This window comes from Nothoprocta perdicaria, unplaced genomic scaffold (genome assembly GCF_003342845.1).
Source record: "Nothoprocta perdicaria isolate Ctin4 unplaced genomic scaffold, notPer1 scaffold_359, whole genome shotgun sequence".
NCBI lineage: Eukaryota > Metazoa > Chordata > Aves > Tinamiformes > Tinamidae > Nothoprocta > Nothoprocta perdicaria.
This window is the reverse complement of record NW_020455598.1, coordinates 180,843-196,133: the sequence shown is the minus strand read 5'-3', so window position 1 is coordinate 196,133 and position 15,291 is coordinate 180,843. Positions and strand designations below refer to the sequence as shown.

Below are 15,291 nucleotides of genomic sequence, written 5' to 3'. Positions count from 1 at the left end.
CCGCCGCCGAGCGCGTCCCCGCTCCCGCCCTCCCGCCCGCCGTCCGGCTCCGCCGCCCCACCCCGCAACAACCCCCGCCGCGATTGGCCGCCCGCCGCGCCCGCGGCCAATGGGAAGCCTCGGAGCGGCGCGGGCCGCTGACAGCTCTCAATGGTTGCTGGGCAACGCGGGGAGGACGCCGCCGGGAGGCGTCACAAGGCGGGGGGAGGAGCCTCCCTACCGCTCCCCGCCCCGCGCATGCGCATCACCTGGGCCAACCGAGTCGCAGTGGTAGAAGCCCCGCCCACTACCTCGAGGGGGCGTGGCCTAGCGTCCCGACGGGGGGAACAGCCGCTTTGGGGCGGGGTTTTCGCCTGAAGGGGCGTGGCCTGACCACTAGGGGGCGGGGCTTGATAATCCTTGCTCCCTTAGGGGCCCAAAAACACATCCATAGACATATAAAAAAATATATTTAAAACTATTAAAATATTAAATATACTTAAAATACTTTAAAATATGTAATATAAAGACAAATCATAAAAATTGGGCTATAAAATCCATGTTGCCCTAAGGTAACCGAAACCACGACTGCTCTCTTAATTAAATGTGTGATTTTAATTAGATGTCGCAAACTCCCTTCCACCCCACCAAGTCTGCTCAAGTTCCCCCTTCCAGGGGCAATATTTGGTTAAAAAATGGGGCTGTTTGGGGTCTCGTTCCCATTTCTCTCATGAAAACTTCTTTTCATTAGGATAAGCTGAATATGCAGCACTGGCACTAGCAAAAGCCGGTATCTTCTGAGCAGCAGCTATTCAAGCCGCAGGCCTAAGAGGTAGGTGTTTAAATTAGCATAAAATTAGTATTCTCCCCCTTGCTGGCCTTCAGAAAGATACTGCTTGTCAGAGCTTCCTCTTTGTCCAAGGAAAATGCTGCTGCTTGGTAATATCCGACATAAGGCTCAGAAGTGCTGTTCCTAAGTACAAAATTAATATACCATTAAAGGCGATATTTAAGCTCTGTAGATTCATCTTTTTCTATGAAACAGAGGAGACAAATCACCAAGAATTTGATCGTGAATATGTAAGTTGACAGAAGCTGCAAGTTTTGTGCCTTCAACCGCTCTGGGCTATTTTTTCTGTACTGAAGATCTGGAAGCAGCCAGAATTACAACAAGAAATGTCTCTTTTATTAACAGTAATTCATACGGATTCCACCACTCCAATCAGTGTTTATTTTCTGTTAATAAAAATCATTTTTGACAAAAGTTTGATTGCATTTTCTTACCAGCTTTCTACACATCCTAATCCTTCCCCGCGGCAACTGCAAGCGGCCGGAGATGCAATAAGTTAGACGGGAATGTGTAAGTGGCAATGAGGGAAGAAGGGGCATGGAAAAGGCTCAGTATCAGCCAGCCACTACTGTAACATCATACAAAATATTTACCAAATTGAGGAATAAAAACTACATGCAGAAGGACAGACAGGCTGCTTGACATCCGGGAGACACCGGATGGGGCTTCCTAGGATATTCCCATCTCGGTGCTGTGACATTTAGCCCACAGAAGCCAGGATAACGTCGACAGGCATCTCCTCCTTGCTCCTAACTGTCACCTGCATCGTCACTCCATCTCCTAGCGCAAGCCTGGATCTCACCAGGACATCGTGGCCACCTCTGTACACACCTGGCAACAAAAACAAGATTTGGCACATTTATTATTATCTATAACATGTATTATATATTATTTCACACTAACATTATTTGGCAGCCTGGATTACAGTTATTAAAGAGTTCTGGGAACTGCGGGTCAATTTAGGACATGTTTTTGGTGACTGGAAGTTGAAAACAAATGGTCCCAGGAATCCCCAACCACAAGAGCAATTTACAGGGAATTTAGTTTGAGCATCTTTTTAAGTTGCTCCATTTACAGGTTTCAGTTCCCTTCCCCTCAAGAGGATTGCCTCTGTCCTGCATGTAGCCTGCTGTTCACTCAGCTCTCTACAGGAATAAAAAGCTCTCTATTCAGGAACAGAATCTCTTAATTCATTTCCCTTCGTGTAGTTAAAAAAAAAAATCTGTCTGCATGGAGTGAAGGAAACCTGGAGTGCAGCAGTATGAGTACGTACCGGCTAAATAGAGTGTGTGGGAATTTTTGTTCTCTGGCACTTTATCTGATCTCTCGCATGGCTGCATGCCCAAGAACTTGATGATGTTACTGACAGCTTCTGCATTGAGAGATTTAAAAGAAGGTCGTTATCTCGAGGCTGATGACAAGCTTTCTGTCAGAATTAACTCACGGTTAAGGAACAAACTCTAAGCATCCGCATGGCTTCACCACTTCCATTTGCAATCCTGGTGGCAACCCCACCAACACACCTACCTTGTGCTGTTCCTTCTGCTGTTTTAACAGCCTTGGAGTACATCCCACCTCAAAAATCAGTCTCAGCAAGAGAGTACTGCCAAGTTTCCAGTCACTACAACCTCATGCTTCAACACAGAGCCTCGCTGCTAGCATGTGTTACAGGAGAAGCTTCTCCTCCTACCACATCAAGTATTTTCCCATCATGGAAGAATCAAGGATAACTACGGAGCTACCAACAAACAAGGAGAAGAGATCATCTCACCATCAAGGGTTTTGATGGAGCTGAGTGCAAAGGTTTCTTCTTTCTCAAAGTTGTCTCCTACTTCTTCCCATGCAGCTGCAAAGTTGGGCTTCAAGACCTTCTGAATATGATCGGACACGGTCACCTCCAAGTCTTCCAACTGGCAGAAAAGCAAGGGAGATTTTCAGCTACCTGTTCCCTAAAGGATCCTAATCTTACAGGAAAAGAAACAAGGAGGGACAGCAGCATTTTGCCAAAGCAACTCCGGCATGCTAGACTTTAATTAGATACTAACAGCATCTAAAAAGTATGGAAGAAAAATAACATTTATTGCAGTTATCTGCAAAGCTTAAGGCATTTACACAAAACAGCAGTGAGACCAAAGGAGAGCAGGAAATATTGTGGTTGCTTAGCAAGTCAAAGTCCTTTCTAGCCCTCACTAGACATCTAAGGAGACTTTTTCTGAAAGCAGAAGCAGCCTCTACTTTCCTCAAGCCCAGCAAACTACGGGCTTTGGTAGCCCCCAAGGGACCTCCCTGAGATAACTCCCATTTCAGTGATTGGTAACATCAGCACAACAGGCAGACGTGCAAATGCTTGGGGTAGGGGAGAAGAGCAGGTCACAGTTCTGAAAGGAGATTGTGGAAATGACTCCTCCTTTCCTGCCTATCTCCACAGATTCTATCTCCATATGGTGCTAAAGCTCAGCCAACTTTTATCAGGAGCAAGTTTTTTGGGGAAGGATCCAAGGCACGCAGTCTAAAACCAGAATATTTTGGAAAAAGTCTCTCAAGTAGCCCTCCCATTTTCTCCTAGTGACTTCAGATCTGGAAGGAAACTAGAGGAATCCAGTGGAAAAGGCAACTGTCAACCCAATGGTCACATATTCAGAATTTCAGTAGCAAGGGGATAAATATGTGAACAGTCCCATCTTACCACATACTCATCATCGTAGCCATCCTCCTCGGGAACGCCCGTGTTTGGGTCACAGTCTCGAACGGTGAACTTCATAGTGCAACTGAAGGTACAAGCAACTGGGGAACAGCAAAAGCACAGGGAGGTCAGTGGGACAACTCCTCTGTTTACGCCCTCGCTTCCCAAAAAAGGGCTGGGAATGCCATATGTTAGCTTTCCCCCCCAAAAAGAGACACAGCAAAGGCCATAGCACTTTCCTGCTTCACGTAAAATTTCCACAGGCCCTAATGTGAAGGACAAAGGATGTTTTAAGAGGAAGAGTATCCCAGGGCCACAGTGTCACAAGCCTCTTCACAGAATATTATGATGTGATCCAGGCAGCAGCAGTCACCAGGGAAAACTCCACTTGAGTTTTCTCCAAGAAACCAGGGGTTTCTGTCAAGTGGATAATGATCCAAAACCATCGTCCAGGGGATTCACACCCACCTCCTTCCATGTCCTAAAGAAAGCCTCTCATGTCTAAGTTTCACACTCATTTCTAACTCTCCAGAAAGTAGAAAGTGGGTAAACTGAACTGCATTAGTCACTTTTCCAGTTTCTTTTCTTTCTTTTTTTTTTTTTTTTTTTTTTTATATAAAGCTCCAAACTATCAATCAGTATTTTCCATGGCACTGCCCTTTTACAGATTATGTTCCTGACTACTACCAACAACCACCCATATTTTCAAATGTGTTGAATTCCCTGATTCAAGGTAACAAACCAATTTTTCTCTAATTATCTGCCTAATCTCCATATTTCTTTAATATCTAATTTTTAGTCATCCAATGTCCATCTGTTAACAAGTACACACAATATGCCTCAAAAATAGTCTTAATAAAAATCAACGAGTGTGACAAACAAGAAAAAATACTGGGACGTCAATATCCACTCAAATGCCACATTCGAAACATAACTATTATCAAAAAACATTCATTTGTGAGATTTTTTTCCACACAGAATGAGTCCCTCCTAATTGTTACCTGCAGTGGGGTCATCCTGGGGCAGCTGGACAAGCGTGTAACACATTCCTGGCTGGTTGTAAGCAAGGTTGGGTGCTGGGATGCAACAAATCACATCGTAAGCGTCCGACGGCTCCATCTGCACAGTGACTCTCTCTAACAGCTGATCGTTTAAAGTGTTGGTGCAGTCAAACTGGCAAATCCAAAAACAAGAGCAGCTTTGGCATGGAAGAAACACCAGGTTTTTCCCAGGGACAGTTACAGCACTTTGCTGCATATGGCAGACATCCCACTTCTTTCACCCAACCATGCCACTCTCCTTGAGCAGTTTCTCTTTCCAATTTTACTAGAATTCTCTAACAGATGGGATCACAACTCCCATCCTTTTCTGATCATGAAGATGAGTTTTCTTCTTGCTAGCTCTAGGAAAAGAAAGTTAGAAGGATGCAGGCATCACACACGCTCTTAACACCACTGTGCAACCCCCTTACAGGGAAGTTCTCTTCTCTGCAGGGCACAGGGACCATGTTGATTACGCTGCTCCTACCACAGTGTGACAGAAGTCTTATCTCCCCTTACCTGGAAAACGACATGGTTTGTGAACACGTGTTTAATACAACGAACAAAATACTCTGTTTCTGCTTCCGTGAGCTGCACTGGTTCTGAAGACTTGAATAATGGACCCAAGTTCTTAAACTCAGGAATGGCTGCCAGTTGTTCTGCACAGAAAGGAGAAAAAGAGGACAAAGACGTAATGACAACCACGCTCCTCACTCCTCTCTGACTTGGAGGAGAACAAGGTGCCTCCCACTGAGTACTAGAGACCCACTGCTTGTCTCCCATACCTTGGAATATATCCTGACGTGAAGGAGCAACTTTCTCAGGCTTGCTGGTCACTAGGGCAATCTCTGTGAAGACAGAAGCAAAGACACTCCATAACGCAGAAGTTTTAGGTGCCTTTAGATCTCTGCTAGAAGTTCACTGAGCTGTTGGCGTTTCACACATTTCTGCTGCAAGTCGTTGCCATTCTGGTTCCTTGCAGCAGAAATAGCTCTTCTTCTGCTAAGTAATACTGGATTCTCACAAGGGAGGGATTTGAGTTGTAACAGCTAGAACTCCCTTTAGTCCAAAACTAAAGCATCGCTGTATTCACCACCCTGAGAGAAAACTAGTCACACTAATGACATGAAAACTGCAGCTTTACAATATACTAAGCTCCAGTTATGATATACAAGCAAAGTATCATTTATTACATATTGTTATTTCCCAGAAGGTATAAAATCATTTACCATGTTTAAGTGGATACCTGTAATACATATATTTTGAAACAGAGCAGCTCTTATTCCCCACATTTAATAGGTAGGAAGAGGAGAAAGGGAAGAAAAAAGGGGTCTTTTTTAAAACATCATGCAAGGTCAAAATGCAACAGTTGTTCAAGAGCACGGTATAAATCCAATGAAGGGGTGTTAAGTGCTTCTGGAATGTACTCTTCCTCAAACATCAAGGAACTACAATTCTGATCTCAGATCTCTTTCTGATAAATGGCAACAACAAGATCAGCAGAACAAATGACAGCTTTAATGACAGAGCAAATGACAGCTATAACCCTCTGGAGGAGGCTCTGTCTTGCTGTATCTGAGAAGATCAGAGAGGTTGGGTGTTGCAAGGCCACTGACACTAAGCTGTACACTCACCTTGGCCACCTGCAGTCTTGGCCTGACCTTACTAGGACGGCAGTCACTTAAAAAATGATGTATTATGGCAATCTTGATGCTTATAGCCTCACCTGGAGCACAAACTACTTAAATGAAGCTTGAACGTTACCTGCTTTCTGTTCAAAAATTGGTGCAGTAGCCAGTGGAACTGTTTTCATATCAAAAGGCTTGTCCGAAGGCTCCAGTGTATATTGATGCAGGGCTTTCTCCATGCCAGGTACAGAGACGGTCAACCCTGCAAAGCAGAAGCAAACAGAAGCTGAAGATCTCTGTTTTAACCACAGGAACTGGGAGTGAGGTCTAAATGCATTATCTTAGTGTTAATTTTGGATGTTCACTGTACTAAAAGCAAAAGAGTGGTCTGAGTTTGGAAAAACGGGTCCATGTCTCAGTTACCACCCTCTTGAAGCCAAAGAAGGAAATTTATTTTAAGAAGAGCTCTTCTCTGTGGCTTGTCCATTAGCTCAGACTGGGGAGAAAAAAAAACATGGTAGGGAGCCTGGAGTTTAAGGCTTGCTTGGAGTTAAAGAGATAAGGTTGGAATTTGGCTAGTAAGAGCTGGAAAAGGCCCCTCCATCTCTCAGTAAACACATGCACATACACAAACTGTAAATATTTCAAGACACTGAGTAGAATTTAAAAAACTACTCTGAAGATAACAGAGAAAGTTGATATTCCAGTAGATAGTTGAAGTCTAAACAGTGTGAGCAGCTGACTCAGGTGAAGTCACCCTTCCATAGTCTGTATCTTAAATGCTTTCCTTGCATAACCCTTCAGCCAAGGGCCAATACAACATCTTTATATCAAGATGTGTCATCCCAATTTTGTAATGGAAAAGAGAGAGCAAAGGTTAAGAAACTTGTCTCAAGTGAAGGAAAAGGCAGTGATGAAAGAAGGCCAACCCACACTCCTCCTCCATTTCCTAGATAATACTTCCCAGGTCTTGCTCAATCTGGTGTTGTCAGCTTGCTCTAGCACTTCACAGGCAAGTGAAAGGGTCAAGAGTAACATGTGGCTCTGTTCCTTCCAGTTATTATGATAAAGGTACCCAAAATTCACCATGGAAAACTACTCTCGCAGCTACAACAAAAATGGATTCATAATCCAGAACATGAAACAACAGCTCAGGCTTCTAGGGAGCATTAAATCCTTTCTGTCACTGACCATTGAAAATATATGCAGCATTCAGTGCAATCTGTCTTTGCTGTAGAACATTCAAGTAGAACGTTGCTCTGTCCCGAACTTCATCATCGCTGTCCATCATGCACCTGTTTGGAGAACAAGAGAAGAGGAGTCAATTGGCTGAGGATGTCACGAGTGCTGAGCTTGAAATGTCACCGACCACGCTGGATTTGATATTGAAAATGCAACTCTGAATGGATCTGCAAGTTGCATGAGAAAAGGTGCAGGGAATTCTGATGGCCACCAGGTGGTTGGAATTTCTTTTTCCACAGCTTTGTAGAGGTTGCTATTTCAAGAAGGGCTTGTGTACTTAAATATTTGCCTGTTTTTTCCTCATTACAGCAGGTAGTTTATAAACAGAGATCACCTCTCAGCAGCTCCTGCTTTTTAAAAAGTAATCAGGACATCTGCTGTCATAGTGACTCACGTGCATCTACACTCCAGTTGCCTTCTGCGTTAAGCAGCTCATAATTTGAATTACTCCTCTTGTCTAGAACCCAGACATGGCAAGGGTTTACGATATATGACAGTGTTATAGAAATGAAGAACATGCTATTTATTGTACAGAGAATTCAAAGAGGCTTAATGGTCCTAACCAGAAATAAGTGGACTTGTGAAAGTGTAACATTAATTAGCCACGTGCAAGTTATTTCTGGATGAAATAGACTATATTTTCTTCAAGGGATGCAAAAATATACACACTTGCTACAGCATGGTAGATCTACTACCCATGGAGGAACAGCCTCAGGCTGAATTAGGAAGCCACAAGAAGGCTGTTAGATGTCCCCTTGCCTAATTACACCTTTTATTCACGTACCCCCTGCAGCCCTGCACTCCCTTCAGTGAGGAAGGGTGGAAAGGGGCTGCCTGTTGAGCTCATCCACATGTCCTGACAGGCACCAGGGCAAATTCTGACTTGTCCTAATCTTGCCTCTTCTGTGGAGTCGGAGAGCTCAGTGCCACCGACGGGCTCAGCATGGGCACGAGGCAGCTCTGCCCACTCACCTCTGCAAAAGCACCAAGATGCTCGGAAGAAGATTCTCATTCTGGGCACCAAACTTGGCGAGGGCACTCACAGCAGCTGGAGAAGAAAGCAGGGAGATGGTGTGGTAGAGCTTCACGCAAACGTGTTTTCACAACCAGATTCAGAGCACTGCACACACTGCGGCCTTGAAGTACCAGTTACACAGGTTTTCCCTCAACTCCATAACCCTAACGTAAGTGAAGAAAATTCCTCCCTCCTCCTACCCACCCATATTTCCGCTCCTGCTGTTTTAAATGGAAATACTTTAGTGCTAGAGAACAGCTCAGAGCCTCAGGGGTTAGGGAGCTAGTAACAGCACAAGGACAGCTTGGCAGCCCTGCAAAAGGTTAGTTCAAGCTTCATGGCTCTTGTTTTTGGCCCTTCTGGCAAGTGCAATAATAAGGTTTCTAAGGGGCGGCTTAGGATCTGCCCCTGGGTCACAATGAAGAAATGGCAACTGAAAGGGTTGTCGCCAAAAACCAAGTGCACCCTGGCCCAGGATTTATCTGGGAGCTCATTTTGCTTCCTCTTTCCCTGTGCTTCCACCACCAAAAATCAGGAGATCAAACTTATCCTGATAACACTTCCAACAGCAAGACCCAACGGTGACAAAAGGCTGAAGGCTTCAAAAAGGTTCACTGTAAAGACCCTTTAAAGGAGGAAATACCACCGTGCAAAGCCTTCCATGAAATCCTCATCTGGTGCACAGGGCAGAATTTCCACAGAAACAGAAAACACATCCAGCCCTGCAGAGTTTTCCTTAAAACTTAAATCCACAGCAGACAATCAGGCCTCTTATGGAATTAACAGCGTTCCCCTTTCCACGTCCCGCCTCTTGACCTTTGGGAAGCCTAGAGGTGACCACAGCTTTGGAGCTGAACTTACCAGCTCGCACAGCCTCGTTCTCCAGCACCACCCTGTTGAATATGAAGCGGATGTACTTGGAGGGGGACGGAGTCCTGGGGCCCTCTTTCCCCAGCAGGTGCAGGATCTTGGTGGCCAGGACGGTGTGCTCGCAGTCCTCGATGAACTCGCAGAGATGAGCCAAGCCCGACTCCTTGCTCTCAGGATTCTCCTCGATGATGCTGATGATGCAGTCCACGATGGCTCGCTTGTACTCAAAGCCACCCTAGGAAGGGAAGGACAAGGACACTCGCTCAGCCTGACAGAGTCCCCACTGCAGCACTGCTCTGCTCTCCTCTCATCAAGCTTGAATTACTCCTTGCCATACAGAAAATAGACATATTTGCAAATATAAAAACAGAGGCAGGGTGGATAATCTAATGGGCTCCTCCCATCCCCAAGTAGCCAATACAGACACATTTCTGAGCAGTTCTCAGAGTAGCTTTTGGTGGTCTAATGCATGTGCATGTTTCAGACAGGTCCAATCCCTGAGAAAAGCCTTGCTAATCAGTCAGGCCCCATCACTGCTGTTTAATGTTCATTAATTCAGTTAATGAACATTTAATGTTCATTAAATTAGACTGCTCATGACATCAGCCCCTGCCGATATAAGGCAGAGGATGCCCTTCACAGTAAGGGAGCTACCTGCCAAAAAGTACATGAGGAAAGTGATAAACGTACATCATCCCTGAGCATGTTGGAGAGGAAGGTCATCATCACGCTGTGCTTCCGGGGGTATTTCTGGCACAAAGCACTGATAGCCTGCACTACAACTACCTGGAAAACACCAGAGAAGGATGTCAGTCACACGTGCTTATTTCTCCAGGAAGAACACAAGCTTCTCGCACAGGCACCGTCTCAATCTGTCACCACAGCAGGTGAAATTCAGGTACAAAAAGGGTTAAATCAGTGTGTGGACTCTTAGCATGCATTACCAATTCCCCTAGGCTAGCATGTTGCCAGGCCTGGCCCTGATAGACAGACTCTATTTAGGACAGACTAGGTTAATTCAAAGGTCTCCCTTCCCTCCTTCTACCCAGTAATGATGGCGACCTAACTCGAACTTAAATAGTTATATTTTGTCATTAAAACCCTTTGCAATTTCAAAGTCTATTTGCCCATGAAAACAGTAAGGTAAGAGCACCATACACTGTTAGACCTTGACTTTGTACAGAGATGTCATGTTCTTCGAGACAATTCTATAATGAAAAAGGGGCAAATATTCAGGTGAACTACTTGTCTTAACTAGGTTATTACGGGAATTTATAGGGACTAAACAAATTAATTGCAAATCTACAATTTATGCTTCTTAACTATGAGACAGAAGTGATACAGATTCATTCAGAATGGTTAAAATCACTCTTCCTCTCCCAAGAGGCAACCAGAAGGCAGTACAAGTTCTTGCCGGATACTGCACTAGAGCCATGAATCCACCATAGGATTTTTATCCTTTTTTTTGGTGACAGGTGGCAGAGGAAGAGCAGGGGAAAATGCAACAGCACATTTAGTTAAAGAACAGAGGATCACACTTTGTGAACTTCAAGCGGGCTCTGCTGTGCCAAGTCAAGTCACTGTGGGTTTAATAAACAGGGAAAACTCCAGAAAAGCAAGAATGGGAGAAAAACCTGCAGCTGGAAAGAGCAGAGGCCTCCAATGCCACACCTTAAACTCATCTGATATTTCTGACACGAAGGAAGAGATCTGTTTCATGAGCCTGTCCACACTGCTCTCACTCCCTGTCTTCAGCAGCGTGGTGATGGCGAGAGTAGCGATGCTGCGGTTGGAGTCCGTGATGAGGTTTTCCAGGTCCAGGTTGCAGGCGGTTACGGCAGAGGGATGCTTCATGGCCACCTGTAAAGAAGGCAATTCCAACAATTAGATGAGAGCAGCAGCATCCTGCAATCCAAAGCTTTAAGTATGGGAAGGATGAAAGCCCTTGCTTTCTCAAGGACTGCTCTGTTCCACAGGTAATGTTCGGCTTTGTGTCTAAACCTACATTTTATTTAGGTACCATGATTGTTGGTAGGACATAACCAAGGCCAACCCCTGTTTCTCTCATGGGCTTCGTCTTTGAAACCAGAATGCTCTTTTATTTCCTTCACACATTTCACAGCATTAAAAATACGAGACTCTACTTCTTTACTATTTAAGAGTTCACAGGTTTCTTAACTCTAACTGGCTAAGAACCCTGTGGTGCAGAAATGGCCACACACAGCTGGAGCCCGTATAAGATTTCTATCACAACAGGAGATTTGGCATGGAAATATCAATCCTCCAGCAGGGAACAGTTAAGAATCCAGCAACAACAGGAGCAATTGCTCTATTTTACAGAACACACCATTAGGCACTGAAGTCTGGCTTCCTCTGCTGCTCTGAGACTTAGGTGTATTTAGAAGGTCTTGGAAGCACTCACTTTGTTAAGGGTCCGTACAGCTGCGTATCTCAAGACGGGTTTGGGAGAACTACAGAAAAGCTGCAGCACTGAAAATAAAGAATCCAGAGAAGTAACTCATGACAAAATATTAGAGATTCTCTAACAAAAACTGGCTCCCAATACTCTAGGCACCTGTAATGACTGGGGAGGGAAGAGCCTTTAGGCACAGAGTTTCCCAAGCCTAATAGTGTCTGGGAAGTTGCCTCAATTCAATTCTTTGATACTGAGAGCTGCAAACACTGCAGTCAGGATTCACCACAGCGGGAAAACAGATACTCTTCCCAAGGAAAATGAGAAAAGAGAAAAGTCTAAAGGGTCCACATTCAACTACGTATTGCTACATACAGTTCATACAGCTCTACTCATTAGTTGCTAGTTTCATAATTGAATTAAAAGCAACCTCCTGTTTTTTGTCTTACGTAGCAGTATGTGATAAACTACAACATAAACTGCCTAGGACATCAAGTTCACCTCTACCATTCCCCCCATCCCTACTTTCTGCAGTTGGAGAAAGACAACTATTACCCTCTGCCTTAACTGTTCTTTCTCCCTAGAAGTCCAGATGAAATGGAAGAAAAAAGCAAAAGAAATCAACCCGCTTCCCATCCACAAGCCTCCCACCTTAAGGAAGGTGATAAATTTAATTTTTTGGAAGCATAAGTGAAATACTGTGCTCCATGTGTGCTTTACTACGTGTTTTGCCACCCTTTCTTTCACAGTATTCCTCCATTAGTGCTAGGAAGGATTCTTTCTGACCAACCTGAAACAGCAGGCGCCAGCTCCCTCGCCGTGCAGTTTGGGAGGTGGATGATTGCGGAGGCGGCTTCGTAAATAACCATCTCGTGCTTATTTCGTAGGCAGCTCTCGATGAAATCAAACAAGGGGCTGTCATGTCTGCAGAGAGAAGGGGTTTCACACTGTGACACTGAGCAGGTACAAACCGTAACTGCATTTCTGAAAGCCCAATGGAGAGCACAGTGAGTGCACTGGCTCTTACACCTTCCCCACGGGCAGTTTTGCTGTATCCATAGGGCAGATTAATGCTTGAACTCTAAACTTGCCATTTAACATTATTCTACGACTCTATGCTATTTTCCACAAGCCAGAACTGACGCATTCTGGAAATGGATAATTTATTACTAATCGTGTTTCACACGGATAGATTTCCACTGATAAAAATTTCATCAGCAGTTCTCAAATAACTGTATTATATTCTCTTAGGATAAGAAATCAGCAGAGGAGGGATCCTTTTGTTTAAACAGCTCAGGTAGATTCTTATTGTACTCAAATTTAATCTAAGTAGACAGAGCACAAAACACTGCACCCCTTCAGAGATTATTCTGCAGTTTTTATCCCTACTGTAATGTTAACTCTCATGCAATGCAAATTTCCCAAGTACTGTTGAACTCAAACTACGATTACTTTGTAATTCCCAGGCTGTCTCTCACTTACCCTTCTTCAGATTCTTTCAGGAGCTTGCTTGCAATTCGGATCAGCATGCAGTAGGCAAACTGGGATTTCAGTCCGGATTTTGTGAACTTATTCAGCATCTTGGAAACTGCGAGGCGATCGTTTTTCCTAAGGTGATAGAGCAGCCCCAGAGCATGATACTAGAAAAGGAAAAGTGAGATGTGCACAAGAATGTCTGAAGATGTTATATACACACACTGCAGTAGGAAAAGACAGATTTGGAATATGCAGGAAGGATAATATTCAGTTTCCTTGCAAAAGGACTTTTGGACATTAAATGATTGCATTTTCCTTACATGTAAGGCACCTACTGTATTTCCTTCCCCTGCCTGTTTACCATAAGGCAGTCTCAGCATGTTCCTAGATATCAAGAAAGCCATAAAAATCAATGTTTATTCCCTTTTTTTCTTCACCGAATGCCACTTTTAATGTCTCAAGTGACTAAGTTATACTGCACAGTAAGTCTATGCAGTAACATCCAAGATAATCCAAGTGTTTTAAATGACAGCTGACCCTACAAACCACCTTGAGGCATTTACAGTGAGAATCCAAAGTGCAAAGTACAGGAAAACGTTCCCAGTTACTTGCCAAGGTTTTTTGCCATAAGATTGATTTACAGTAAGGCTTAATGAAGCTGCTAATTGTGTTTGGAACAAAGCTGGCTTTGCACTGTTGTTTCTCAATGTGAATTTACGATGCTGCTTCACTGAACATGCTGAGTATTTTCATGTCCATAACTATTTGGGATATTTGTGTGAAATTTTGCTTATAAGGTAACTCACTGATACTCAGGGTAAAAATGTTACAAAGGCCAAGATAAGGAGTGGTGGTGATTTGGTAAATGGTAAATAAGATTAAGATTCCTTGAGTTTAGAAAGCTCAAAGCAAAAATTCTTTTTCTGGCAAAAACAACTGTTAAACTACGCGCTCCTCCTACCAAAAGATTAGCAGGCAAAGGGTAGAGGGTTGCAGTAAAGAGCTCACTCATACATACCTGTACCATAATGTTGTCACTAGAAGCTGCTTCCTGAGCCTCGTTGATCCACCGTTTTACAACGTCATAACTGATCTTCATCATATGCTGTAAGAAGCCACAAATTGAGATTGCAAACAAGTTAATATTAGAAGCACCGAGAAGAACCACGAGCCATGTTGTCAGCCTTTGTTCATTGCTTTAAGAAAATCTAGGGCTTTGCTGCACAGTACTAGAAACAAAGAGCGTCTCCCAAATAGGTAATTTGTATGGAGGCACCCACACTGACAAAAAGAAACATAGCTAGAGAGATTTTGCTTCCATCCTAACAGGACAGAAGGAAAAACCAGAACAATGCACCTCTGCCTGCTATTAACTCCACGAAGAAGACTGTAATGATCAGTATTAATACAGCTTCTTCTTTTTTTTAGGGTCTCACATTGTTCTGCTCCAATCTCTTAATTTCTATTCTCAATGATTTACTAATGCAACTTGTCTCTTTAATCCATGCACCTACAATCTCCTTTTTTCTTATGCATCAAGCTCAACCTGCCATGCTTTCACCTGCACCTTCCCTTTGAATAAACATATTAACCTATTCTGAGTAAAAACACTAACCATTTAGATTCTTTCTCAGCCTTTTCTCTTAATCAGTAGAGGCAAATTTCACAGTTAATTTCTTTATCTGTCCCTCCTCCTACATATTAGGAAAAACAATCTTGAGTTATATCACGGCAAGAATTTTGTTGATTTGCTTTTTGCATAGCACAAAGCAGGTTGTTTTTATATTCTGTTCTAGAACTGATAAGCACTTTCATGGTCATCAGTGTTGGGTTTTTTGCACAACACAAAGCTGTTTGCTTTTGCTTTCTGTTACAAAACTGCTAAGCACTTTTCAGGGTTAAGTGGCTTAACTTTTGAGAACGCAAAGCTCCTTTCCAGAGAAAAAAAGCTACTTTGGCTCTAAACACATAGACATGACTGAGCATGCTGCAATTTATTAGCTTTATAGTGCATCTGTTGCAATATGGAATGCTAAAGAAAGGGAGAAGCTACTTGAAACACAGGAAATTGTTTCTGTTTTTTTTTTTTTTTTTT

The 15,291-nt window shown here is 43.6% G+C and overlaps 1 protein-coding gene across 1 annotated transcript in view; it reads right to left on the bottom strand.

Moving 5' to 3' along the window:
- Positions 1-1,221: 1,221 nt before the first annotated feature.
- The window catches only part of COPG2 (coatomer protein complex subunit gamma 2), a 20,004-nt gene continuing 5,934 nt past the window's right edge, over positions 1,222-15,291 (bottom strand). Inside the window, exons 8-24 of the mRNA XM_026044312.1 lie at positions 14,215-14,301; positions 13,203-13,360; positions 12,511-12,644; positions 11,730-11,797; positions 10,979-11,167; positions 9,998-10,093; positions 9,299-9,542; positions 8,395-8,470; positions 7,372-7,475; positions 6,317-6,442; positions 5,338-5,400; positions 5,072-5,211; positions 4,514-4,685; positions 3,516-3,613; positions 2,601-2,739; positions 2,103-2,201; positions 1,222-1,660 (exon numbers count right to left, since the gene is read on the bottom strand). Of these exons, the coding sequence (XP_025900097.1) occupies positions 1,530-1,660; positions 2,103-2,201; positions 2,601-2,739; positions 3,516-3,613; positions 4,514-4,685; positions 5,072-5,211; positions 5,338-5,400; positions 6,317-6,442; positions 7,372-7,475; positions 8,395-8,470; positions 9,299-9,542; positions 9,998-10,093; positions 10,979-11,167; positions 11,730-11,797; positions 12,511-12,644; positions 13,203-13,360; positions 14,215-14,301 (2,124 nt within the window). The 3' untranslated portion in view covers positions 1,222-1,529. The remainder of the gene's footprint in view (positions 1,661-2,102; positions 2,202-2,600; positions 2,740-3,515; positions 3,614-4,513; positions 4,686-5,071; positions 5,212-5,337; positions 5,401-6,316; positions 6,443-7,371; positions 7,476-8,394; positions 8,471-9,298; positions 9,543-9,997; positions 10,094-10,978; positions 11,168-11,729; positions 11,798-12,510; positions 12,645-13,202; positions 13,361-14,214; positions 14,302-15,291) is intronic.